Below are 24,690 nucleotides of genomic sequence, written 5' to 3' on the forward strand. Positions count from 1 at the left end.
CTATCTGGGGCCACGTTGTGGCCTGGCCCCCGCGGGACCAAGTGACTTCCCGGGAGATCTGGCTCTCCTCTGGTGTGCGGTGTGGGGCCCCGCCTCCTCGCTGCTCTCCTCGGAGCTGGAGCCGAGGGAGGAGGCCGAGGGCGCCCCCTGCAGGCCGTCCTCGCAGGGCGGCTGGCTGCCCGGGCACTCTTGTCTGCTTGTCGCCTTGAGGCTCTGGTTAAAGGAGGCCGAGGCCACGCACTCGGCCGCGGTCTGGTCACAGGCACACAGCAGCTTCCCGCACAGGCTCTGCCCCATACCTTCGAGGAGGGTGGAGGGCGACAACAGGGGAGCAGCCATGAGACGTGGCACCCTGGCAACTGAAGCCCTCCATGGGGGCCCGACAGCCCCTTCACCCCTAGCCTCCCCGCCCCCCACATCGTGAACCTCTCGGCGTCCAGCATACCCACATTCTGCTCCTGGAAATATTCTCAGCCTTCTCCTGGTGAACTCCGACCTGGTCATGAGTCCCCTGGGCACCCCCTGCTCCTGCTCCAGAGAGCTCCCCTGAGCCCCCGGGGTAAAGGGAGCATCCTTCCTGCACGCTTATCCCACCTGACTTATCCCACCTGACGTTTCTATCACAGAATTTTTCCTTTTCTTTTTTTTATTTATTTATTTTTTAGTGAGAGGAGGGGAGGCAGAATCAGATTCCTGCATGCCCCAGACCAGGATCCACCCAGCATGCCCACCAGGGGGCGATGCTCTACCCATCTGGGGCCCTTGCTCTGTTGCAACCAGAACCATTCTAGCACCTGAGGCAGAGGCCATGGCGCCATCCTCAGCACCTGGGGCCAATTCACTCTAATTGAGCTATGGCTGCAGGAGGGAAGGAGAAAGAGAGAAGTGAGAGGGGAAGGGGAGGGAGAAGCAGATGGGTGCTGTGTGCCCTGACTGGGACTCAAACCCAGGACATCCACATGCCAGGCTGACACTCTGCCATTGAGTCAACTGGCCAGAGTCTTTTGCTATTTGTATTTTGATTTGCTAGATGTGGCCACGCTGCAATATTCCTTCAAAGTTTTAGCTGCATGCAGTGGGTGTGGGGATGGACCGCATCTGTGTGACTCATAGAGTAATGGGTTCCAAGGTGCTTGGACGTAGATGTGCGTCCTGCATATATTATCCTTGTCATCTGTAGTTTTCAAAGATGTATCTGGTCTGCTGCATTTTGTGCATCTGATCCTGCCATGAAGTATTCATCCACCAGATCAATCATCATCACACCGACCAACAGAATGTCAGTGTGGCAGCCTTGGGCTCATGACCTGGTACCTACCCCCCCTCCGCCTCAGCTTGCACTCCACAGTCCCCCAGCCTCGCGTTGCCTGCTAGCAATGCAGAACCGTATGCTGACCCTACGCCCCAAAATGCTATGATTTTTCTAGTTTTCCCTTTTCTGGTTTATGGGAAGCCTGTTCAGATCTCACCTCACTTCCTCATCTGACTTCTCCCAGATTCCCCCATCCTCGCCACAGTCTGCAGGCTCAAACCCCCTCACCCGTGGTCCCAGACACCTGTCCCGCCTGTGGGCACTTAGGACAGGAGACTAGGAAAGTCACTGGCTTGTCTCCTCCCTCCAGGCTCTGAGGGATTTGAGGCAGGGATCAGGCGTGCTCACGGTTCCTAGTTCTGAGGGAAGTTTGTTGGATAAGTGAAAATTGAGGGAATGCGTGAGTGACGGAATGATCAGTGACAGGTAAGCACGGAGCTCCGGGGAATGAGGCCCACGTGACCCCACAAGGCAGAGCGGCATGGAGGCGCATGCAATGCGCAGAGGAAGGATGGGGGGGGGACTGAGGGCCGCAGATGAGGACCCACCCTCGCCAGACTTCTGAGAAATGCTGCGAAGAGCATTTCCTTTAAACTGCAAAGCAGCTGGGAAAGCATCCCTGGAAGGGGAAGTGAAGACTGTAGATGAAGCCAGTGCTACTAAAGCAAGCCTCCACGCGCTGTACTCACCAGCTTGAGCTCAAAGGTTGCTGGCTTGAGCAAGGGGTCACTCGGTCTGTTGTAGCCCCCGCCCCCCCCCCCCCCCCCCCGTCAAGGCACTTATGAGAAATCAATCAATGAACAACTAAGGTGCTGCAATGAAGAATTGATGCTTCTCATCTCTCTCACTTCCTGTCTGTCCCTATCTGTCCCTCTGTCTCTATCTCTCTTGCAAAAAGAGGGATGATGCTTGGAGTGGTGTGGCAGTTTCCAGCATCCCCGCCTGAGGCCCTGAATGGCCACAAAAGAGCCTCCAGCTTCCAGGATAAAGAATAGAGCTGCAGGCCCACCTGTCCCGTCAGCCAGAGCCACTGCCCTCCTTCCTGGGGACCCTCGGAAGACCTCACTGGGGAACAGGGTTCTCCTCAGGAAAAGAGCCGACTTGCCTGGCAGTGTGGTCTCAAGGTCCCTATCCCAGCTCCAGCGCTGACTTCCACCTGTGTGACCTTGGACCTCAGCCCCCACCCCTGTAACCTGGGGAGACCCCTCGTGCAGTGTCCCTGAGGGCTGTGAGGTTGAACTCCTCTAACACACAGCAAGGGCTCAGAACCGCGCCTGTGCGCGCTCAGTCCACACCGGCTTTAGAACTGCCGCGCCCGGCTCCCGGACTGGAGGGAGCTGACTTAGCGTCCCCAACTTGAGTCTCCCCCGCAGGGATCGGGGGACTAGTGAGGCAGGGTGTTTGTTAGGTGGATGAACACGTGCTGGGGAAAGCGCCCGCAGGCCAGAGCGGGGGTTGCGACACTGACCCAGACGAAAGATGAAGACCCTCCTACCCCCCCTGCAGGGCCTCAGTACTTACATTTGGGCGCCCCGTCCGCGCACAGCACCGGGGACCGCGGCAGCTTCTCGAGCGGGCAGCCCAGCCGCCTCACCTGCCGCAGGCAGCAGTGATGAGACAAGCAGCACCTGCGACCAAGGACAAGCCCTCCGTGCCCGCGCTCCCCGCTTCCCAGGGTGCGCCCTCGGACAAGCCCCCCGTGCCCGCGCTCCCCGCCACCCCGGGTGCGCCCTCGGACAAGCCCCCCGTGCCCGCGCTCCCCGCCGCCCCGGGTGCGCCCTCGGAGAAGCCCTCCGTGCCCGCGCTCCCCGCTGCCCAGGGGCGCCCTCGGACAAGCCCCCCGTGCCCGCGCTCCCCGCCGCCCCGGGTGCGCCCTCGGAGAAGCCCCCCGTGCCCGCGCTCCCCGCCGCCCCGGGTGCGCCCTCGGACAAGCCCCCCGTGCCCGCGCTCCCCGCCGCCCCGGGTGCGCCCTCGGACAAGCCCCCCGTGCCCGCGCTCCCCGCCGCCCCGGGTGCGCCCTCGGACAAGCCCCCCGTGCCCGCGCTCCCCGCTGCCCCAGGTGCGCCCTCTAGCGCTCGTGGTGAGAAGCCAGTGCCTTCCCTCCCTGTGTGTAAGGCTGGCTCTCACACACACACACACCGCGAGTGCTTGCTCAGGGCTTCCAGGGCGGCTGGAAGTATTTGGGGTCGAGCTCTAGACTCCCAAACAAACGACCGGGGTCTGTGTGGTTCCGCTGCTCAGTGCGTGACCTCCGAGCAGCCTGAGCCTGGGGCTCACCCGGATGATGGGCCTGGGATGGCTCGGAGCCTCCCACGTGCGGTGCTGCTAGTGGGCACTCTCGCTGCAGCCTCGGGGTGGCCACGGTCGAGGTGCGTTACCACCTCTCACTGCGGGCGGCGGCCTCCCTACCTGTCCAGAGCGTCCCTCGGTTCGCCTCGTCCTTCTTGTCCACAGTAACAGCCGTAAGATTCAAACTCTGCCGGGCACCGGGAGGTCAGACAGAAGAGCATCTCTCCCAGCTGCGGCATCGCCTGGGTGGCGTCCCCACTCCCCAGGTGCAGGAAGGTGAGCCTGTCACAAGCTGATGAGAGACGGGGACTCAGGAGAGCCAGGAGTCTCAGGACGGCGTCCACAGGGGAAGGGCAGGGTGGCCCACGGCCATAGATCGCACCGGGAACCTGTGTCCTTGCCTCCTGTCACCATTCCTCTGGGGGACTTGTGGCCTGTCTGGGGGGCCTGGTCTTTCAGAGAGAAGCCTTTCTCACGGGTTCCTGCTCCACCCAGGCCCCTGCCCCTTGGCACAGGGACACATCAGGACCTAACACGGTCTTTGGGCCACATTTTATTACTGACTGGTGGGACCCAGCATCCTGGGGACGCTGCTGTCCTCCGGGCTGTTCGGCCCCCTCAGGTTAGCACGCCTGGTGGGGCTAGTCCCTCAGAGCCTGGATTTTCTGCCTCTGTCTCTGCCTGCCTCTGTGCCTCTCTCTCTCTCTCTCTTACTCTCTCTCCATCCCCACCCTATTCCCCTCCGCCTCTCCTGTGCAAACCCCATCTTCGTGGATCCCCTGGGGAAGAACTAGGAAGCCGCAGTTCCTGCGGTGAATCTCTGGCCCCGCCTCCCTCGGGTGCAGCTGCCTCCATGGCTCTGCTCCGCGCACCACACCGTGGAAGTGCCCAGACAGCACCGCAGTCCTCCTCTGCCTGTGGCTCCGCGCACGCGCAGGCCCTTCGGTAAGGCGCCCCGAGGGAGGAGAGCCGAGGGGAGGATGGCTAAGACCCTCGCGTTTCATTCTTTTCAAGAAATCAGGTGTGGACAGTTCCAGGCACTGGGCGGAGGCTCCTTCCCAGGGCCCAGCCTCCCAGCAGCCGCGAGCCTGCAGGCAAGTCCCTCCCCTCTAACATGGGCAAGGGATGGCGCCTTCCCCGCACACCGAGGTGGCAAAGTCACAGTGAGATACAGCGGTGTGAGTCCCCTAGCGGGAGGGCTGGGGGCGAGCAGCCTCCCCTCCACCTGCCAGTTTCAGCTCACCTTTCCCAGTGGTCTCCTCAGGACCACTTTTGATGGCCGACACAGCCAACCCCTGGGATTTGATGCCGACAGGGACAACGGTCACGCCTCTAGCTGTGGCCACAATCTCTGCAGATCCTGAAAAGACACAACTTGACAGTCCAGATTCAGGAAGTGACCTGAGAAGAGATTTGCAGATGCGCACAAGGTCCAGGCCAAAGGCAGGCGGGTCTTTCAGAACCCCAGGCGCGAGGACAGTGTCCGTAGACTGGGTCTGCAGACATCAGAGCAGAGTCTCGGGCAGCCAGGAGTGCTGCCTGGCTCCCCAGTTTTCTACGACAACCTGGAAACTGGCAGGAGCCTGGGCCAGACCCTCTGCGAGGCATCTCCTGGAAGAGGACCATCGCTGCTCAGGCCTCTGTGTCGTGTTCACTGTGTGTTTGCTGTCATGCACCTGCCGATAAAGCCCCATCAGAGTGGGCTGTTTTTCTTTTATTTTAGAATAACAAAAAAAAAAATTTTATAAAACCTAAGTTTTATAGAAGTTTTCAAACAAGCCGTACATGATGAATGGTCACAAGCTTTTTCTGGAAGGGAGGAGTTTACACTGGACAGCTAAAGTCACCGTGTTATTCGTGAGGGCCGTGATGTTTGTTTTGTGTGTCCATTTTGGTTCAAACCATCACGCTTGTCCATCGACAGCATCTGCAGAAAGGGAGACTTGGCCAGAGAGCCTATTCGTAAAGAACTGGTTAGCTGTTTTTAACCAATGCAATTGGATCAGCATAAAAAGGGGGGAAAGAGCCCATAAAACTAAAAATGAAACTACCTCCCCCCTCAAAAAAAATAATAAACACAACCACACCCCTGCCGCTAGCCCTGACGACCACCACACCCACCGTCGTCTGCAGTGCTCTGTACTTCAACCACGGTGGGGGAATGGAGAAAAGCAGACGGGGCCACTCACTGCTTTAACACGTTTCACAATCCCGGTGATCGTGTTAACAGGTGAAGAGGCTGGGCTGATGGGGAAATTAAGCCAACTCATGATCCACACCAATGTGGGCAAAACTGTTCAAAACACTGCATCAGCCTGACTGTGGTGGCGCAGTGGATAAAGCGTCGACCTGGAAATGCTGAGGTCGCCGGTTCGAAACCCTGGGCTTGCCTGGTCAAGGCACATTTGGGAGTTGATGCTTCCAGCTCCTCCTTCCTTCTCTTTCTGTCTCTCCTCACTCTCTCTCTCTGTCTCTCCCTCTCCTCTCTAAAATGAATAAATAAAAAATTTAAAAAAAAAAACACTGCATCCGCCCCTCGTCACGCTGAGAACGGACCGCAGGGTCCCCACCGTGGCCCACAGGGTGGCTGGGGCCCGGCCCTGCCTCCCTCACCCGGGCTCCCTGGCACTGTCTGGGTGCCCTGTGCTCTCCTCTGTCATCGGCCCCACCGGCCTTCTGAGCTGGAGGTGCCAGGTGTCCAGCCCACGGGCCACACCTCCAGCCCGGTCTGGTCCACACGGAGGAAGCATGACTCCCAGATCGGCTCCGAGCGCTGGGGAAAGCTTGGGAGTCTTCACGGATGTGCTCGAGGGAGATTGGAAGAAAGTATCTTCAAATATTAAAAGCGGCTCTCTTCAGAATGTGAGATTGCAGGTGATGTACATAGAAAGTAAAATAGAGCCTTCTGCATTTTTTTTCAAGGCCTCTCCTTAGCCACAAAGCCTCCATTTCTTTCTACGAGTGGCTCAATCTTGAATTCCATTTCTCTGTTCTTCGGGGGCTTCCAGATTTCTTCCATTCTGAGTGTGGTGTCTTTTCACCAAAGCGTCTTTGGAACACCCTGGTTTGATCAATGTAGAGGGGGCACCAACACATTCACAGGCGGGAGAAGCCAAGTGTGCTCACCTGGAGGGGTTGTGGTCCTCATGGCTTTGGTGCCTTCCTGGTCGTGCAGAGGCTCTGCCCCCAAAAGAGAGACAAAGGGTGAGTGTCAGCCCTGCCTGCCCCACCAACTTCTCCAGAGGTGGCTCCCACCTGGTCTCTGTCTGTCCCCGTCGCCTCCCAGGGGAGCTGGTGATGATGAGGTCACTACTGAGCCAAAAAACAAAAAGGCACAGGTTCCCCACTGCACCCCCAACACACATACACATGTACACATATGCGCGCACACGCGCGCGCACACACACACACACACAGTTGCTGGAAAACTCAGCTGCAGGTGAGTCTGTTGACATTATGTGCTTTTTGGACAGACAGAATGTGGCAGAAGAACTGTGTGAGTCCCTTTGCTTGCCACGTGGCCCAGGAAGGTACAGAGCCTCCCGTTTCTCTGTGAAATGAGTGTGTTGTTTTTTAAAGAGTAATTAGTCCCATACTATGCTCCACACTGAAGGTTGTGGTCCTCCAGGTCCATGTACTGGAACCCCAGCCCCTAATGTGCCGGTAGGAGGTGGTTAGGTCATGAGGGTGGGGCCCTCATGAATGGGATGAGTGCCCTTATAAAGGGGTCCCGGAGAGCTCCCTGGTCCCTTCCACCGTGTGAGGACATGGCAGGAAGACAGCTCTCCGTGAGTCAGGAAGAGGGTCCTTCCAACCAGAGACCGGGTCTGCTGGTGCCTTGGTCTCGGACTTCCAGCCTCCGTGACTGTGAGAAATGCATTCTGCTGTTTACAAGCCACCCGGTCTGTGGAGCTTGTTACAGCCACCTGGATGGACAGAGGCTTGCTACAGGCCAGACATAACACTAAAGGCTTGGCTCAGATTAACTCAGAAACAACACCTGACTTAATAAAATGCTCACCTTCATTCCGTGAAGGGGAAGGTGACATGTGGAAAAGCGAGGTCACTTGTTCAAGGTCACAGGGGCTAGAAGGTGGCAGAATGCCAACCCAGGCCACCTGCTGACCCCGTGAACCACGATGCTAGGCACAGCCTCACTGCTGGCGGAACCCCAAAGAGTGAGAGATGGTCACGGCTGCGTGGAGGGTTCAGAAACATGCCGGCACGGGGAGGTCCTCCACAGGGGCACGGCCACGGCCCTTGAGCCATTTTTAGTAATGAGTAAAAAGTTACTATCAGTGATTATACATATTAATGAAGTTGCCATGGTTATTAATCACCACAAGCAGAGTAAATGGTTAGGTTAATTCCTCTGAGGAATCCTCGGCTTACACATTTCTAGGGAAGGGGCTCTCCTCTGTGAGTCGCTCTTGTATAATGGAAGGAAAACAAAACTCAGGGCCCCAAGTCTGGGGTAGAGGCCAGTCCAACAAATCACTTGCTAAATGACCTGGAACTTTCAGTCCCCAAGAGCCTCAGTTTCCTTCATTATCTGCAAAACGTAGTATTTCCTCTGGGCCCCATCAAAAAGAGGTCACTAAACTAAACAAATATTTCCTTTGATGACATTTCCCAGCTGGATTCCACTCTGTCCTCTGAGTCCCCTTTGCTTACTTGTCCTGGAGAGAGTGGTCAGTTGGTCAGCTCCGGTGTCAGCAGACACTGTGAAGAGAAGCCACCCAGTGATCAATCAATGATCAGTTATCAGTCCAGCCAGCACCTCAGCCAGGCCAGCATCCCCTGTAAACAGAACGGGATCGGGAGCTGAGGGACTGAGGAGGGAAGGCCCGTGGTTGTCTGGTCAGGGAGTATGTATGTCTGCACATCAGTGCTTGGTTCAGTTCCGATTCAGGGGACAGGGGCCCGATTTGGGTCACTGCTGGGTTCAGGCCAAGAAGCCAGCAAATGAGAGAAAGAGCCAGTATTTACCCTGATTGGATCAGGTCCTGGTGGGAAGGCAGCTTAAGAGGGAGATTATTCTAGAAGGAAGGGCCCACCGGAGGCCTCAAACCCCAGCTCTACCACTCAGCTCCGTGTCTCAGACAACTTTTTCCTCCATCTCAAGTTCCTGTCTCAACATGAAGGTTATCGCACTGACTTCAAAAGGATGTGTGAGCATTAAATGAGATGGCATATTTTAAGCAAGTCATCCGGTGTCCTGCGTGTGATTTGATGGGACGTGCCGTGTTTTGCAGTTGCACCAGAATTTCTGGAAGAAGATGCTGGCCCAGAACCTTCTCAGGATCACTCTCATTTAGCGCCTCGTCACCCTAAAAGGCAGATGTAATCATCCCTTTCCAGGGGTTGGCAAACTATGGTCTGGCCCTTGGCTTTGGTGTCTGTAAATAAAGTTTTATTGATACACAGCCACCACCATCCAGTTACAGATTGTCTCCAGCTGCTGCCCTGCTATCACGGCAGAGTTGCGTCATTGTGACCATGATCCTAGGTCTAAAATATTTACTGTCTGGCTCTTTACAGAAAGTTTGCAGACTCCGGCTTTATGCAAATAAAGACGCTGAAGCTTGGAGAGCTTAAACCACTCTCCCAAAGTCACACAGTAGGGACATGGGAGAGCCAGGACTGTATCCCACACATGCCCGACTCCAACACCTGATCGCTGCGTCACAGGACACACTGTCCCACCTGCAACTGCGGTTGAGTTTTGCTGCTGCATTCGGGCACTTGTGCGCAGTGTCAAGGTGTGAGGGGGTGTGTGTCGGGGGCAAGGGTGTGTGTATCACGCTCTTCCTCCAGTTAGACCCTAACCTCCTTGAGGAACCTGGTCTCCTTTGCCCGTCTCCCCGGTTCATGGACAAGAGGGCGATGATGGTTCAGGCTGAAGACAGTGGAAAAATGTTACCAATTGGGAATTATTTTGGGATTGCCGGGTGGGACCATGAAGTTCGTGGCATATCCTTAATTTAGAATGGAGTCTCCAGGAGTGGAGGGCACAGGGTGTTGCTTCGGTGTGGCGTGAATGCTGTTTACTTTCTCCTCTACGCCTGGACCCCACCGCACGGGCAGTCTGGAAGCTACGGAGGATGAGATAGACGCCCTTGGACGTGGACATGGACATGACTGGGGTCGAGCCACGCCACGAGCCTGCACTTCTGTCTTCGCTGTAGCAGCAGCAGCAGCAGTGGAGAGAAATAGACAACCCTCTAGGGAGATGGCTGTGCCCGGTGATCTCCTTGGGGTGTAGGGTTGCCAGATTTAACAAATAAAAATATACTGCTCACAAAACTTAGGGGATATTTCGCAATGAACACGAAACGATAAAATATCTTCTAACTTTTGTGAGAAGTACAGAAGACGCCCAGCTGAATTTGGATTTCAGATGTATAACACGTACTTTCTTAGCGTAAGTATGTCCCAGAATTTGAATGGGATCTACTAATACTCAAAAGTATCTCTTGTTCATCCTAAGTTCAACTTCAGATGGTCGAGGGTGGGCGTTCCACATTTTACCTGTCACTCCCACTGAGGTGGGAGTCGGTGTGTGGGAGAAAAATGAGCAAGTAGAGGTTGGGGCCAGGAGGAACGAGGGGTGGTTCCGGAATGTGCTTAAACTGACCCCTTGCAGGCCCGGACAGGGGGCCCTGGAGGGGAGGTAATTCCAGCATGGAGTCCGACGCTACAATCAAAATGAGGGCATCTGGGTCACACGCCTGACTCTGAGCTCACCTTCTCCTGAGAGGGCCACCAGGCTGGGGTCCGTGGGCTCCACTGGTTCCACTGGAAAGAGAAAAAGTTCCCCCAACAGCAATGAGTGACGGATACAGTGTCCACACCAAGTTCCAAGGTTTCTCAACCAAGAACGCCGGTTTTGGGGACTGCGGGATGGAGGGAGGAGGGGGGCTGTGCGAGGAGCTGTCGGGGAAGGACTGTTCCTCCCGGTGTCGGAGTCCCTGCTTCCATACACCCCCCGGGAACACGGGGTGCCCAGCCAGGCCCCAGCTCAGGAAGGGGCTCCAGGTGGCTCCGGGTTCTGGTGGAGAAGGTGCCACTGTCGGACGCAGGCCGTACCAGGGAAGGGGCTGCAGACCCCAGAGGACTGTGGCTGTGGAGTGTGGTACCCTGACTCGAGAAGACCTCTGTTCTAAGCGGGGGCAGGATGGCGGAGAAATAAGAACGCCGGACTCTGAGGATACCTGGAGATGCAACGCACACCCACACGCACATGCGCACACTGATATCACACCCACACGCACATGCGCGCATGCGCACACTGATATCACACCCACATGCACATGCGCACACTGATATCACACGCACATGCGCACACTGATATCACACCCACACGCACATGCGCACACTGATATCACGCGCATGCGCACACTGATATCACGCGCGCGCACCCAGAAATCCACCACGCGCACCCACGTCAGCTCCCTCTTGACCAAACACTGCAGGACTATTTCGGAGGAAGAGCCCCCCGCCTCCCCCCGCTCAGGAAATGAGGGATGCTGGGTGGATGTGCACCTGGAACTTCCCACTCCCAGGAGCGTGTGCTGGTGGGGCTGAGAGGTTGTGGGCGCCCTGGGGAACAAGGAGTAACAGGTGTGAATCGCATGTGTCTCCACCAGCTCCCATCAGAGGTCTGGCCCTTCCGGTCTGAGTCAGAGCGGCTTCCCCACAGGCCTTACCTCCGGGCGGAAGGGTTGTCAGCTCCCTCCTGGTGGTCGTCTCTGCAAAGAAAACCCGTTTAGAGCAGTGGGGGTGTGGAATGTGAGAAGGTGCAGGACATGGCATCTGCAGAAACAAGGGACCCGCACCAGGGTCTTACACCAGGCTCCCACCCCAGCTCCGGCCCCCAACCATCAACCCCACCAAGGGGGCAGGGCCAGGCTCGTCCTACCCGAAGGCTGAGCCAGGCAGAAGGCCGTGTCCAGCAGGTTCAGGGAGGAGTTGATCGTGGACCGCGCCAAGCACTCTATGGCAGCCTTGTCGCAGGTACACAGCAGGTGCTCGCAAGGGTCCCTGGACTCTGTGCACAGAGTGAGGGCAGAGCCGCCTGAAGCTGTCAGTTGGAATCCCGAGGGGTAACGCGCACTCCAGAGCTGGGGTAACGCGCACTCCAGAGCTGCACTTGGGACCTGCCCTGCCCAAACCCAGGCTGCCCGTGAGTGCTCTGGGTGTTCACCATGGGTCTCCGCTGGCGGTTTACACCCAGGCCTCCCTCACACCTTCCTGGGGCTCCTTGCCCCGGCCAGTCCGTGTCAGCTGGCCTGAGGAGTCTCTCTCACCTGGATTCCAACCCTGGCCCTGCCACTTAGCAGCTCTGTGGCTTTGAACAAGTTATTCACTCTCTCTGAGCCTTCCTCTCCTTGTCTGAAAACTGGGAATGATGACCCTCCCCTCCCCATCTAACAGGGTTCTTTAGAAGCTCAGTGTTGCTGTGTAGAAAGCGCACGGCACACGGCAGGCGCTTATGAAGAGTGGCTCCAAAGTGGCACTGCCAACGCTCCATGCGCCTCCCCCCTCTATGCACAACTATTGGGCGAGGTATAGATGCCACAGAACCAGCTGCATGGGGCTCTAAGTATAGACGACGATGATGTCAGTGGTGATGATGATGAACGTGAGCACTGGGAGCCCTCAGCCTAGTCCAGACTAGGGTAGACCACTCAGCTCTCCTCTCAGTCCCCCGGGGCACCTAGAGATGCTTACCACATGTGATCTTCTTGCTGACGCAGTTGACATCTGTGCTAACCTTGGTGGGGTCCTGGAGACAGTCCATCTCAGCAGCCTCCTCGTAGCACCTGCGGTGCTGGAAGCAGCAGCTGTGGGGGGAAGGGAAGGTCAGGGGGAGAGTGTGGGTTCAAGTGCGGAGGGAGGCAGGCAGCCTGCCATCACCCTGTGTCTCTGGATGGTTCCGGGCAGAGGTCTGTTTCAAGGACTCAGTACACTCAGACACACACATACACACACTCTCTCTCTCTCTCTCTCTCTCTCTCTCACACACACACACACACACACACACACTCTCACACAATACTTAATTTATATTGCCTGTGCAGCAGGTGCTGTTATTATGAACCTTTACATATGTGGGACTGAGAAACACGGGGCTCTGTAGGTTAAGATTGATCACAGAGCATGGATGACACTAAACACGGTCCGGTGGCACTGGCACACAAGAGGTCAGTGGGGACCAATGGAAAGAAGAAAAAATACACAGGCAGCTGATGAGATTGGGTATGTTACTAAGTTTCTCACACAACATAGCTCATAGGAATTTGGGGGGCTGAAAAGGTCACCCATTTAAACCCTGCCGTGTAGTAGGAGCTCAATAAACGATAGCAATTATTTTTGCAATCTGGTGTGCAAGTTCAAGATGGTAATAACCTGTCCCCCAGGAGTTTGGAAATCCCCATCCTTGCCAACTGAACTGTGTAACATAATTGAAATTGAGTGTGACCTCCAATTCTGCCCGTTTCTCACCATCAGTGCTTTGATCATTGGTGACAGTGATGAATTACAGCTTAATTTCTTTGACTTCTAGGTTTACAAAGTGTTTTAATAATTAAAGGAAGTGGTAAGGGAGGACTTGAAAGGAAAATGTTTCCAGAAATGGCCCTGGCACCACGCCCCGTACAGAACCGCCTCTCCCTTTCTGCATGTCAACGAGCTGCTCCTAGCTCCAGGGGTCGGTTCGCTCATAGTCTCAGAAATGGAAAACTGCCCCTTTGGTCCCAAGGTGACTTATACCCTCTCTTAGAGATTTGGAGATGAGACAGATCTGTGTTTTAATTCCAAAGCCATCTAAATCCTTGTCAATCAAAGACATATCATGTTCCAATTAATTCATTTATTTTTCATCTCTGAAAAGCAACTGAAAGTTGACCACCTAGTCAATCAGCTATTTATTGAGCTCTAGGGGCCAGGGGCTGTGGTCTGTGCTGGGGTCCTCCTTAGAGGATGTGGAGGGGGAGCAGGCTGTGTTCTTGTGGTCTCCCATGGGGTAGGCACAAGGAAGGTAAGCCCAGCTGTCCAGGGAGCCCAGAGGTTGCCCCGGTGCTAGGGGGAAGGCATTCACAGAGGGTGTCCTAGAGGAGAAATGCCAGGGGAGACAACAGGCTGCCTCATGGGGTCAAAAGGGGAGCCCTTTCCACTTCTGTGAGTCTGTGTAGATGAGGGCACACATGCCCTCACACTGGATGTGGGTCCCAGTGGGGTGGGACATGGTTCTTGGAGTTGAGACCTAGGCTCAATGTCTTGTTTACATTCTACTGCTGCTGTTGCTGTTACTATGGTTACAATGGCTGTTGCTACTACTACAGCTTTACTAGTACTCCCACTACTGCTACTAGTACTGGTGCTGTTGTGCTATGACTACTATTACCACCACTGTTACTATTAATACTACTTCAGATACTATGACCACTGTTACTAGCAGCACTGTTACCATTGTCATCACCACCACCACCATCATCACCACCACCATCACCACCACCACCATCATCACCACCACCATCACCACCACCACATCACAACCATCACCATCACCATCATCACCTCCATCATCACCATCACACCATCACCATCATCACCACCATCATCATCACTGCCTTCACCACCATCATCATCTTCATCACCACCATCACTGTCACCACCACCATTATCACCATCACCATCACCACCACCATCATCATCACCACCACCACCACCTCCATCATCACCACTACCATCACCACCATCACCACCATTATCACCACCATCACCATCATCATCACCACTGTCACCATCATCACCACCATCACCATCACCACCATCACCACCATCACCACCACACCACAACCATCACCACCACCATCATCATCACTGCCTTCACCACCATCATCATTTTCATCACCACCATCACTGTCACCACCACCATTATCACCATCACCATCATCACCACCATCACCACCACCACCATCATCACCATTACCACCACTACCACCATCATCATCACCACCATCACCATCACTGTCACCATCATCACTACTGTCACCACCATCATCATCACCACCACCACCACCTCCATCATCACCACCACCATCACCACCATCACCACCATTATCACCACTATCACCATCATCATCACCATTGTCACCATCGTCACCACCATCACCATCACCACCATCACCACCATTACCACCACCACCAACAACACCATCACCACCATCATCATCATCACCACCATCATCACCATCACCACCATCATCACCACTGCCACTATCATCACCACCATCACTATCATCACCACCACTACAGCCCTACAGTAACTGTCACTGCTGCTGCTGCTACTAACACTACTGTCATGAGTTACTATTCCTACTCTGGCTCTAGCCCTACTGCAACTGTTACTCTTGCTTAATCAATAAAAGAATACTCTCAAATACTTAATAAGCCAGGCAAAGTCCCTACCTCTTTAACTTGTATTTGGCCATTTAACCCTAAATAATAGTTCTATAAGGTAGGCACTATTATTATCTCCATTTTATAGATGAAGAAATTGGGGCACAAAGAAGTTGAATGGCTGGCCTCAGGTCACCGAGCCCGTGGGAACAGAAGACTGGAATCACTGGCTCGTAGGCAAGTCCACCCAATTTTCCTAATTCACCCTCCAGCGACCAGTGTCTGTCTGGCCTATCCTTGCTAATTCTTGGTGCTCCTAAGCCTTTTGCGTTTGCCAGTCTGATGGGGAAGAGTCGGTGTCTGGTCTTATTTCACTTCCTGTGTGTGGAGGGAGAGAGGACATCTCTCTTGGGCAATTGTATTTCCTCTGTATCCCCTCTGGACACTTACCTCTCTGAGGCATGGCTAGCAGTCTGTTTATGTTAAGCACAGTGTTCACATATTATTGGATTTTGGTACCTGTTTTGTTGAAAATTGGACAGAAACCTTCATAGTTGCTTTACCCCTGGTGTCCAGTACTGCCCTGAATTTAAAATAATTCTCAAGTTCTATCATGCTCTAGAGCAGGGGTGGTCAACCTTTTTATACCTACCGCCCACTTTTGTATCTCTGTTAGTAGTAAAATTTTCTAACTGCCCACTGGTTCCACAGTAATGGTGATTTATAAAGTAGGAAAGTAACTTTACTTTATAAAATTTATAAAGCAGAGTTACAGCAAGTTAAAGCATATAATAATAATTACTTACCAAGTACTTTATGTCGGATTTTCGCTAAGTTTGGCAGAATAAATCTTTATAAAACAACTTACTATAGTTAAATCTATCTTTTTATTTATACTTTGGTTGCTCCGCTACCACCCACCATGAAAGCTGGAGCGCCCACTAGTGGGCGGTAGGGACCAGGTTGACCACCACTGCTCTAGAGTCACCTGGGCAGCTCACTTAAAACCCAGACTCCCCGGTTTGCCTAGAGGAGCTCTGAGTCAACCGCTCTGGAGCGGGTCTCTGGAATCTGCACTTTATAAGCATCCAGGTGGACCCACACTTTGAGAAAGTAAAATAACGTTTTGCATATCGAACTTAACATAGGATCCTGATAACTTCTTAGGATGTTTGCAGGTCCCAGATGAACTATGATTTAAAGATGAGGGAAGTAGTCACTCCGAGGGGCAGTCATAGACCAGAGACCCGCCTGGGGCCCCAGGCCAGGAAGATTCTGGTTCTGTGCTCTGCTGGGGACCAGCCAGACGGCCACAGGCTGCCCCGGTGTCCACTCACCTGTCCGCCTCGTCCACGGGCAGCCCTTCCAGCTCGAACCTGCAGGCACAGCCGTAGTCTTCCAGGTCTCGGGGGCAGAGGCCGGCCACACACCTCAGGCCGCTGACGAACTGGAGCAGCGCGGGGAAGTTGGTGAAGACGGCCTGCAGCCAGGTGAAGTGGGAGCCCAGGCAGTCTGCGGGAGGGCGGGGCGCAGGGCGGGCGCTAGGACCCCACATCCAGGAGGGAGCCCCGTTCCCGGGACCCTCTACAGCCAGAGCTGATGATGCCTCATGAACCTGCTGAGCACCTACTGAGTCCCAGACCACCAGAGTGAAGTGGGTCTATAAGCTGGGGTCCCTGCTGGTTGCCCACCTAACAGCCATGATCCCTTCTTCCTTACCAACAAAACCGAACAGTACTCGAGGGAGGTGAGCCTGCTCCCTAAGTCCCTGGGGATGTCCCGTGATCACTCTCAGCGGGTCATGGTCATCCCATGCATCCCTGAGGGCCTAGAACTGAGCATGGAACCCAGGTCTGGCCAAAACAACTTAAGGGAAAGTCTTTTAGAGGTTTTGGGGGGAAAACAAATTTTTTTTCCCTAATAAAGAATAAAGGAATGTAAGAAGATCTTGACTGTGGGTGAGGATAGGCTGGCTGGAACTGCAGCAGCCACCTTGCAACCATGAGGAGCCAAGCCTGAAGCTGACAAACCAGCATGCCCAGCGTAGCCATGGGGCAAGAGAGATGGAGCCTGCTGGGTCTCAGAGGCCTGCGTGGAGCAGCCGCACCGACACTGGTTCCGTCGGATGGCGTCTGTGAGATAGCTCAGTATCTCCCCTACTGAAGTCACTGGGAGATTGCTGAATGGCTCCCACATGATAGGATACTGGCACTAGAGGACTACAAGGCAGAGCAGGAAGAGAAGGGGTATGGACAGTAATAAGTTGGGGCCACCTATGATGTCCTACAAACTGTGCCTGAAATGGCACAACAGGGCAACACACTTGAGAAAGCGGTCACTTGGTCTCTTAGCCCATAAACCTCAGGTTAATCCCACAAGGCAGGTGCTATTCTGTCAGCTCCATTTCACAGAGCTGTGCCCAATGCATCCACCAGTGATGATGGCTGACCCTAAACAAAAACACTCTTGGAAACAAAATTGGCAAGAAAACAGAATCCACTGTTTTGGCTCTAAACATCATGCCCGCCCCCTCTCCACGCTCTGTCTTTCTGACCGGAGGGCCATGAAGGGCTAAGTGGGGTGGCCCACCACACTGATTGAAGTGCACAGAGCCGCCAGGAGGGGCTTGGGAGCGGATCCGGAGCTGCCTGTGTGGACCAGTCCCACCCATGACTGTTCTAGCTCCTTCCTACCACACTGAAACGCCCCCCACCATGTTTTTTTTTTGTTTTGTTTTGTTTTTTTTGTATTTTTCTGAAGCTGGAAACGGGGAGAGACAGTCAGACAGACTCCCGCATGCGCCCGACCGGGATCCACCCGGCACGCCCACCAGGGGCGATGCTCTGCCCCTCCAGGGCGTCACTCTGCCGTGACCAGAGCCACTCCAGCGCCTGGGGCAGAGGCCAAGGAGCCATCCCCAGCGCCCGGGCCATCTCTGCTCCAATGGAGCCTTGGCTGCGGGAGGGGAAGAGAGAGACAGAGAGGAAGGAGGGGGGGGTGGAGAAGCAAATGGGCGCTTCTCCTATGTGCCCTGGCCGGGAATCGAACCCGGGTCCCCCGCACGCCAGGCAGACGCTCTACCGCTGAGCCAACCGGCCAGGGCCCCCCCTCCCACCATGTTTCATTTCCACACGTCCTAATCAGAAACAGGAAGAAGTGATTCTATGCTGTCAGAAAAAGCCACGCTAAGATTATATGTATGTGTGTGTTTACACACATGTGTGAACACGCATTTTCATTCAAAAACTCACAGGGCACCTGCTCTCGGCCATGTATACAATCAGGTGCAGTCTCCTTCCCAGCACTGTCCAACCCAACAGCGGTTTAGACTCTGCCGGCTCACGTCCATCATAGTCTAACCTTATTTTTGAGTAATTTTAGTAACCAGTGATCAGAACCATTATAGTGATTGATACTTGCTTGATAGATACATTATGGGTAGGTGGAATACTTGACACCCTTTGAGCTTCTTAGGCCTTTGGTATAGTTACTAGTTGGCAAGAGAAAATAAAATTGCTTCGGTGTAGGAGGACTAAGCTCAGGACTCCCAGAAGAGCTCCTCCTTTCTAGCTGTGTGGCTTTGGGAAAGGCACTCACTTCCTCAGACTCAGTTTCCTCAGCCATAAAATGGGGCCACCGTTTCCTTCCTGGCCAGGGTGTGGTCAGGACTGACGTACAAAGTCACCCCGGGGATGTGAGGGCAATCTGGCTGTGACATCTGTCACCCCATTGATCGCCAGGGTTGGTTCGGCTGATCTGGCTGGCTAGGCGGGTGTCCCCTTCCTCCCTTGCCGCTCCATGTGCGTCCCTCCCGAAACTTCGTGCTCGGTTGAAGAGGACGACCTTCCCCACTAGAGGAGAGGACTGTTCTTCAGTCAAGGGTATACGAGTAGTTGCGCTCCCCTGCTAGAACCTCCAAACAAGTCTCAAAGTCACCCCGAGACTCAGCGAGGCACCCTGCAATAAAAGGTGCCACTTCTCCGGTCAGAGCCTGGACCAGAGTATCCTGGTTCTGGATCTCAGTGTTTGGAGCTTGCTGGGGAGGCCGTGAGAGCCCAGAGGGCAGAGACCAAGGTCATTTCCTTGCATTCCTCCCCCCTCTGCCCCTGCCCACATGTCATGCTCTGACACCAGGGAGATAAAAGCAATTTCAGATTCAACTTACCAAAAATGTCGGTCGCACTTTCCGCATTTTTAAACAGCCCATTGAAGAATGTGATGTCTAAGTGGAAGGAAGAGAAAACAAGTCACAGAGCCATTGTTCCTCCCCTTCCTGGTCCAGCCCCTGGGTGCAGAGTAAGGAAAACCCTTTCTCTTTCTCTAAGGATAGACTTGACCTTGGGCTAACTTTCTAGTAGCTGCGGGTTGCCATGGAGACCTGATGAGATGAAACAGAATCTGTGTTACTAGGCAACGTTAGTCAATGGTAGAAAAGAACCCCTAGATGGTAAGGGGTACCTGGACAGGCAGGAACTATAGATGAACTATAAATACCAGGTGGGAGGACTCTTGCAATTGGGTGTGTCATTTCTGGGCATCCTAAAACTGTTAGCTATGAAGTTGTGACTAAAGATAATGATTCTGCCCTGGCCGGTTGGTTCAGAGGTAGAGCGTCAGCCCGCCATGTGGAAGTCCTGGGTTCGATTCCCAGCCAGAGCACACAGGAGAAGTGCCTATCTGCTTCTCTACCCTTCCCCCTCTTCTTTCTTTCTATCTCTCCCCCTCCTGCAGCCAAGGCTCCATTGGAGTAAAGTTGACCCAGGTGCTGAGGACGGCTCCATGGCCTCTGCCTCAGGTGCTAGAATGGCTCCAGATGCAACGGAACAACGTTCCAGATGGGCAGAGCATCGCCCCCTGGTGGGCATGCCGGGTGGATCCCGGTCAGGTGCATGCAGGAGTCTGTCTCTCTGCCTCCCCACTTCTCACTTCAGAAAAATACAAAAAACAAACAAACAAACAAACAAATAAGATAATGATTTCTATGCAGAAGGAAACTTCTGGGCTAGGGAGGGTCCCAGAGCTGCTCCACCTGAGCCCATTCTCGGCACCTGAGCTGTGACCTGGGGCTCCTGGTCTCTGTGTTGTTGTTGCCAGGGCTGCTGTCACTGAAACGGGGTGGCTGTCATAGCCTGCTGCCACACTGTGTCCTGGCCTACATCCTTCCACGGGCCAAGCGTGGCCTTTGAGTTTCAAGGTCTACTTAAGACCTGGTGGGCATCGCACTTCCCATGGGAATTACGCCATTTAGGGAGAGGCCACCTGCCATTTGGGTCTGGGTGGGACTGATCACTTTGATTGCAGGGGCTCATGCACAGAGAATTGGGTTGACTCAGCTCACCTCCCTGAAAGGTGGAAAATGAACTTTAAGTTGAGCCTAACATTCAGCTAGTTCCCTGTGCATTACGTTCCTCGGCTATATCTGTATAAACACCTACCTGAGAAATCGTCATAATCCACCACCAAGAACACATCCCCGTCCCCAGGGAGTGTTAGGGATCCTAACTGTAACACATCCTCCGTTATTGTTGCTGTGCCTTAGGAAGCTTGGTGTGACATCTGGCCAAAATACAGTCACCCTATAACCCGCGGGGGCAGGCGAGTCACTTCCTTCTCCGGGTGGCCCTGTCCTGCTTACGTGTCTCTTTTGACAAGAATTTTTAGCACTTTGTCTCAACGGAGTGACCAAAGGGGGCTCAGACATCGGGGCGGACTGTAGAGAGAGAGGTTATTGAATGTCACATCAGTAAGTGGCTCCCGGGTATACTCAGAAGGGGGCATGCTCTCTGCCAATATCCCCACAACTTTCTACCCAGCTAGGCCTCCTAAGGAAAATTCAAAGAATACTCACTGAGGTGCTTTGAGAGGCCTGGGGGCAGCTCCTGCGGACGGTGGGGGGTGTCCAGAGGGTGGCTCCCTGGTAAGGCAGAAAGCAGGGTTGGTGCAAACACGGCCACGCCCGCTGGTGGGCGAGGCTGGGGAGGTGGCAGCTGGGAGGCTCGCACAGTCAGCCCTCTGCGTGTCTTTCTAGCACCTGCTATGTGCGAGGTCCCTGTGGTGGCCCTTGGAGAAAATAGTGCCGTCTTTCCCCGCAAGGGGGAGACTGGGGACTTCAGCTCCGTCTGAAACCTCACCCCAGAACCCACGCAGTTGCGAGGGCACGTTTGGGGCCTCAGACACGAACAGAGTACCAGCGACAGCTAAGAATACCGCAGAAGCCATTGTACAGAGTTGCCTGCTCCTTGCTAATCACGCCGCTGGTGCTCCCTGTGCAGCTAGGAGACGACCTTATTACTGATACGTGCTAATAGGGGGTGCTGGTCCCCCCCCACACCTCCCTACTCTCAGGGTGTCGACGCCCACACAGTTTCATTAGCAACCCAGAAAGTCCCCCTGGACGTCACACAGTTTGACTCGGAGGACTGGATTGGCGCACTCACACAGCTCAGCGGGGGGTGGGGGAGATGGGAGGTCAGAGGACGCACAAGGAGAGCCTTCACCAGAAGAAAACCGACTCGGACTCAGTCAGCGGCCATTAGCAGCGGGAGGTGACAGCCTCTGGCTTCGTTGTGCTGCATCTCCTTACCTCACCTGCCACCAGATGCTGGGAGGCACGTATTATTGTCACCAGCGTTTCAGAGACAGTGGAACTCAGACTGGCAATGAAGCCGCTGCATCTCCCGATCCGCCCCCGGGGCCACCCTGGGTCTGGCCCCGGCCTAGCCCGCGCGACCCTCTCCTACCTTGAACCGTACCTCCTGCGATGCTGAAAAGCTTACGTTTGTTTTCTAGATGCCAAAGCTGCCTCTTGTCGCCCTGCCTTGGCCGGGCTGTGCCCTAGGCCTGGGGTGCCGTCCCCGTGGTCTGCTCACCCCTGTGCTGCTGACTCTCGCGGACAATTGAAGCTCCACTCAGAGTTCACGAGCTCCACCGGGGCCCCAGCCAGGGCTGCACGAGGACCGCCTCCCCATGCTCCCGATGCCGATGCTGGTGCCGGGTTCCCTTCTCTCGCTGGGCTGACGCCTCAGGCTGCAGGGACCTGTGTCTGTAGCTGCTTCTCCCACTACACTAGGTGCTCACTGAGGGTAAGCGTGGCGCTCGGTGAAGTTCAGTCGCTGTCCGTTTGGTGAACGGATGCGTAGGCAGTGGTTGAACTACGCCATCAAAGGGCCCAGGAGCGGAGCCCGCAAGAATCACAGAATCTTAGTCTAGTAAATGTGAAGCAAATTTAGGGGATGCCATCTCTAGATAGCAGGAGGTTAAGGTCTGTTAATGATTATAAGTGGGATTAGGGGGTGCCATCTCTAGATAGCAGGAGTTAAGGTCTGTTAGGGATTCTAAGTGGGATTAGGGGATGCCATCTCTAGATAGCAGGAGTTAAGGTCTGTTAGGGATTCTAAGTGGGATTAGGGGATGCCATCTCTAGATAGCAGGAGGTTAAGGTCTGTTAGTGATTCTAAGTGGGATTAGGGGATGCCATCTCTAGATAGCAGGAGGTTAAGGTCTGTTAGTGATTCTAAGTGGGATTAGGGGATGCCATCTCTAGATAGCAGGAGGTTAAGGTCTGTTAGTGATTCTAAGTGGGATTAGGGGATGCCATCTCTAGATAGCAGTAGGTTAAGGTCTGTTAGTGATTCTAAGTGGGATTAGGGGATGCCATCTCTAGATAGCAGGAGGTTAAGGTCTGTTAGTGATTCTAAGTGGGATTAGGGGATGCCATCTCTAGATAGCAGGAGTTAAGGTCTGTTAATGATTATAAGTGGGATTAGGGGATGCCATCTCTAGATAGCAGGAGGTTAAGGTCTGTTAGTGATTATAAGTGGGATTAGGGGATGCCATCTCTAGATAGCAGGAGTTAAGGTCTGTTAGTGATTCTAAGTGAGGTGGCACAGTATTAAATATTGTACCCAGAGGATCAATCAGGAACGCTCACAACCTGCCCCCTCCCCAGAGGTTCTGGAAGGAGACGGACACTCAGGGACGACAGGAAGTCAGAACCAGCGTCGCTGTGGGATGTGGACTGGTGACGTGAGCGCCCGGGCACAGCGCCCGGACATGGGGAGCATGCGGTGTGGGTGGAAGGCCCAGGGCTGGCTCCTTCTCCTAACACGGACCCGACGACCATCCCACCGGCCGACCCCTGCCTTCAAAGTCAGGGGCCAGCTCCGGTGCAGAGGAGAGGGAGGCCAGCACCTGCCCGGCTGTGCGGAGGGGACAAGCCCGAAGGCTGCACCCCACCCTGCTGCAGGGGTGGAGAACGCCCCACGGAGAGGCCCTTCTTCTGGCGCACACACCCAAAGCGCTGGGGCGGCCATGGCAAGGCCCTGAAAGACGGTCGAGTATGTCACAGTGTTGTCACCAAAAATGAAGCAAGTCAAGAACAGAGCTGGAATTTGACCAGGTTGAGTTGAAGTCTTGGTAAAGCTTGAGGGGCTGACATACAAACCCCAATGCACTCACAATGGGGGTCCCAAGTCTTGACAAAAATCTTTTAATAAGAAAAAAAAAAGATCTATGGAAGAGGTAATTAATTAGTAGAAGCCCAGCAACTTCTAGAAGGGGTTGTTCCACTCAGCCCTAGAAAGAAGGTGTGGGGTGGTATTCGGAAGGGCCGGGACCTGGTGGGAGACTTGGCGTCCTAAGCAAAGAGGCTATACTGTCATTCTGACTTACAAGCTTCTGGACAACAAATGAATCTCTTGTCCTGTCCACTCACTTGGGTCATAGTCAAGGTAAATCATCAGTAATATTTGTGGATCCATTGTCCCTCACTCTCACTATTGGGTTTGGAAGGGAGCCTTGGGGTGGGGTGGGGGGACCAGTGGGTTGGTCCAGTGTTTACCCGAATATGGGAAGGGAAAGAGACCAATGCCTAGGTGAAGAGTGACAGCGACCACAACAGTGCCCCACTCGCTGCCCTGCCGAGGGAAAGAGGTGAGCTGGGGCGTTTGAGAGCGGCACAAACGTGCAAAGGAGAAAGAAAACCGCACAGCGCAAGGACCCGGCTCTGAAACCGAGACTCTGAGGGAACTTGAGATTATCATCCCAGGCTGCCGGGCGGTCTGCTTCCATGACCAGGTTTTGGTGGCGTGGGACCCAAGTTTAGAATGTGGGGGTGCAAGTGTTCACCCTTCACACTGGCTACACCCACAAAAAGGAGAAAGGAGCCGCTGCGTGTCAGCAGGGCCACTCCAAGGACACACACAGACTGAGGGACAGCGGCCCAAGAGCCACGATGGGGAGGGGGGAGGATGCTACCAGGCGGAGAGAAGATTGCTCCCCGGCCACCTGGCCTTCGGTCTCCCTGGTTCTCCCCCCCCCCCCCCCCGCCCTTCATGCATTATACAGCGTGCTCGACATATCGGTCGACTTAAACCTACAGCCTATCATTTACGTTTGCATTCCATCCCTCGATCGGCAAGGGGGTAAAACGGTCATGGGCAAATCAGATGAAATTTGACAGCACGTGCCAGTGTTCAGGTTAAGTCCTTACATCCTAAGCCAGAGATAGGGTGTAAGATGCCCATACTCACCCACAGCTGGGGCCATCAGCAAACCTAGGAGGAGAAGCGCGGCCATGGTGGAAGGCAGAGGACGGGACCGGGGCATCAACAGGAACAGCCTCCTGGGAGAGAAGTCAGCGGAATGTGACGAGCACTCTCTCAGGGATCCCCCGACATGAGAAC

At 54.5% G+C, this 24,690-nt stretch overlaps 1 protein-coding gene across 1 annotated transcript; it reads right to left on the bottom strand.

Moving 5' to 3' along the window:
* Nucleotides 1-24,589, bottom strand: OC90 (otoconin 90). Its single transcript, XM_066372504.1, has 14 exons — nucleotides 24,538-24,589; nucleotides 20,856-20,921; nucleotides 19,173-19,229; nucleotides 16,345-16,519; nucleotides 12,335-12,447; nucleotides 11,523-11,651; nucleotides 11,311-11,352; nucleotides 10,349-10,399; nucleotides 8,249-8,323; nucleotides 6,728-6,781; nucleotides 4,845-4,961; nucleotides 3,722-3,893; nucleotides 2,834-2,940; nucleotides 1-299 (listed from the first exon to the last, which is right to left on the bottom strand). Exons 1-14 carry the CDS (start codon nucleotides 24,581-24,583, stop codon nucleotides 1-3), a joined length of 1,503 nt encoding a protein of 500 aa, XP_066228601.1. The 5' UTR covers nucleotides 24,584-24,589.
* Nucleotides 24,590-24,690: the final 101 nt, after the last annotated feature.

This window comes from Saccopteryx leptura, chromosome 3 (assembly GCF_036850995.1).
Source record: "Saccopteryx leptura isolate mSacLep1 chromosome 3, mSacLep1_pri_phased_curated, whole genome shotgun sequence".
In the NCBI taxonomy this organism is placed as follows: domain Eukaryota; kingdom Metazoa; phylum Chordata; class Mammalia; order Chiroptera; family Emballonuridae; genus Saccopteryx; species Saccopteryx leptura.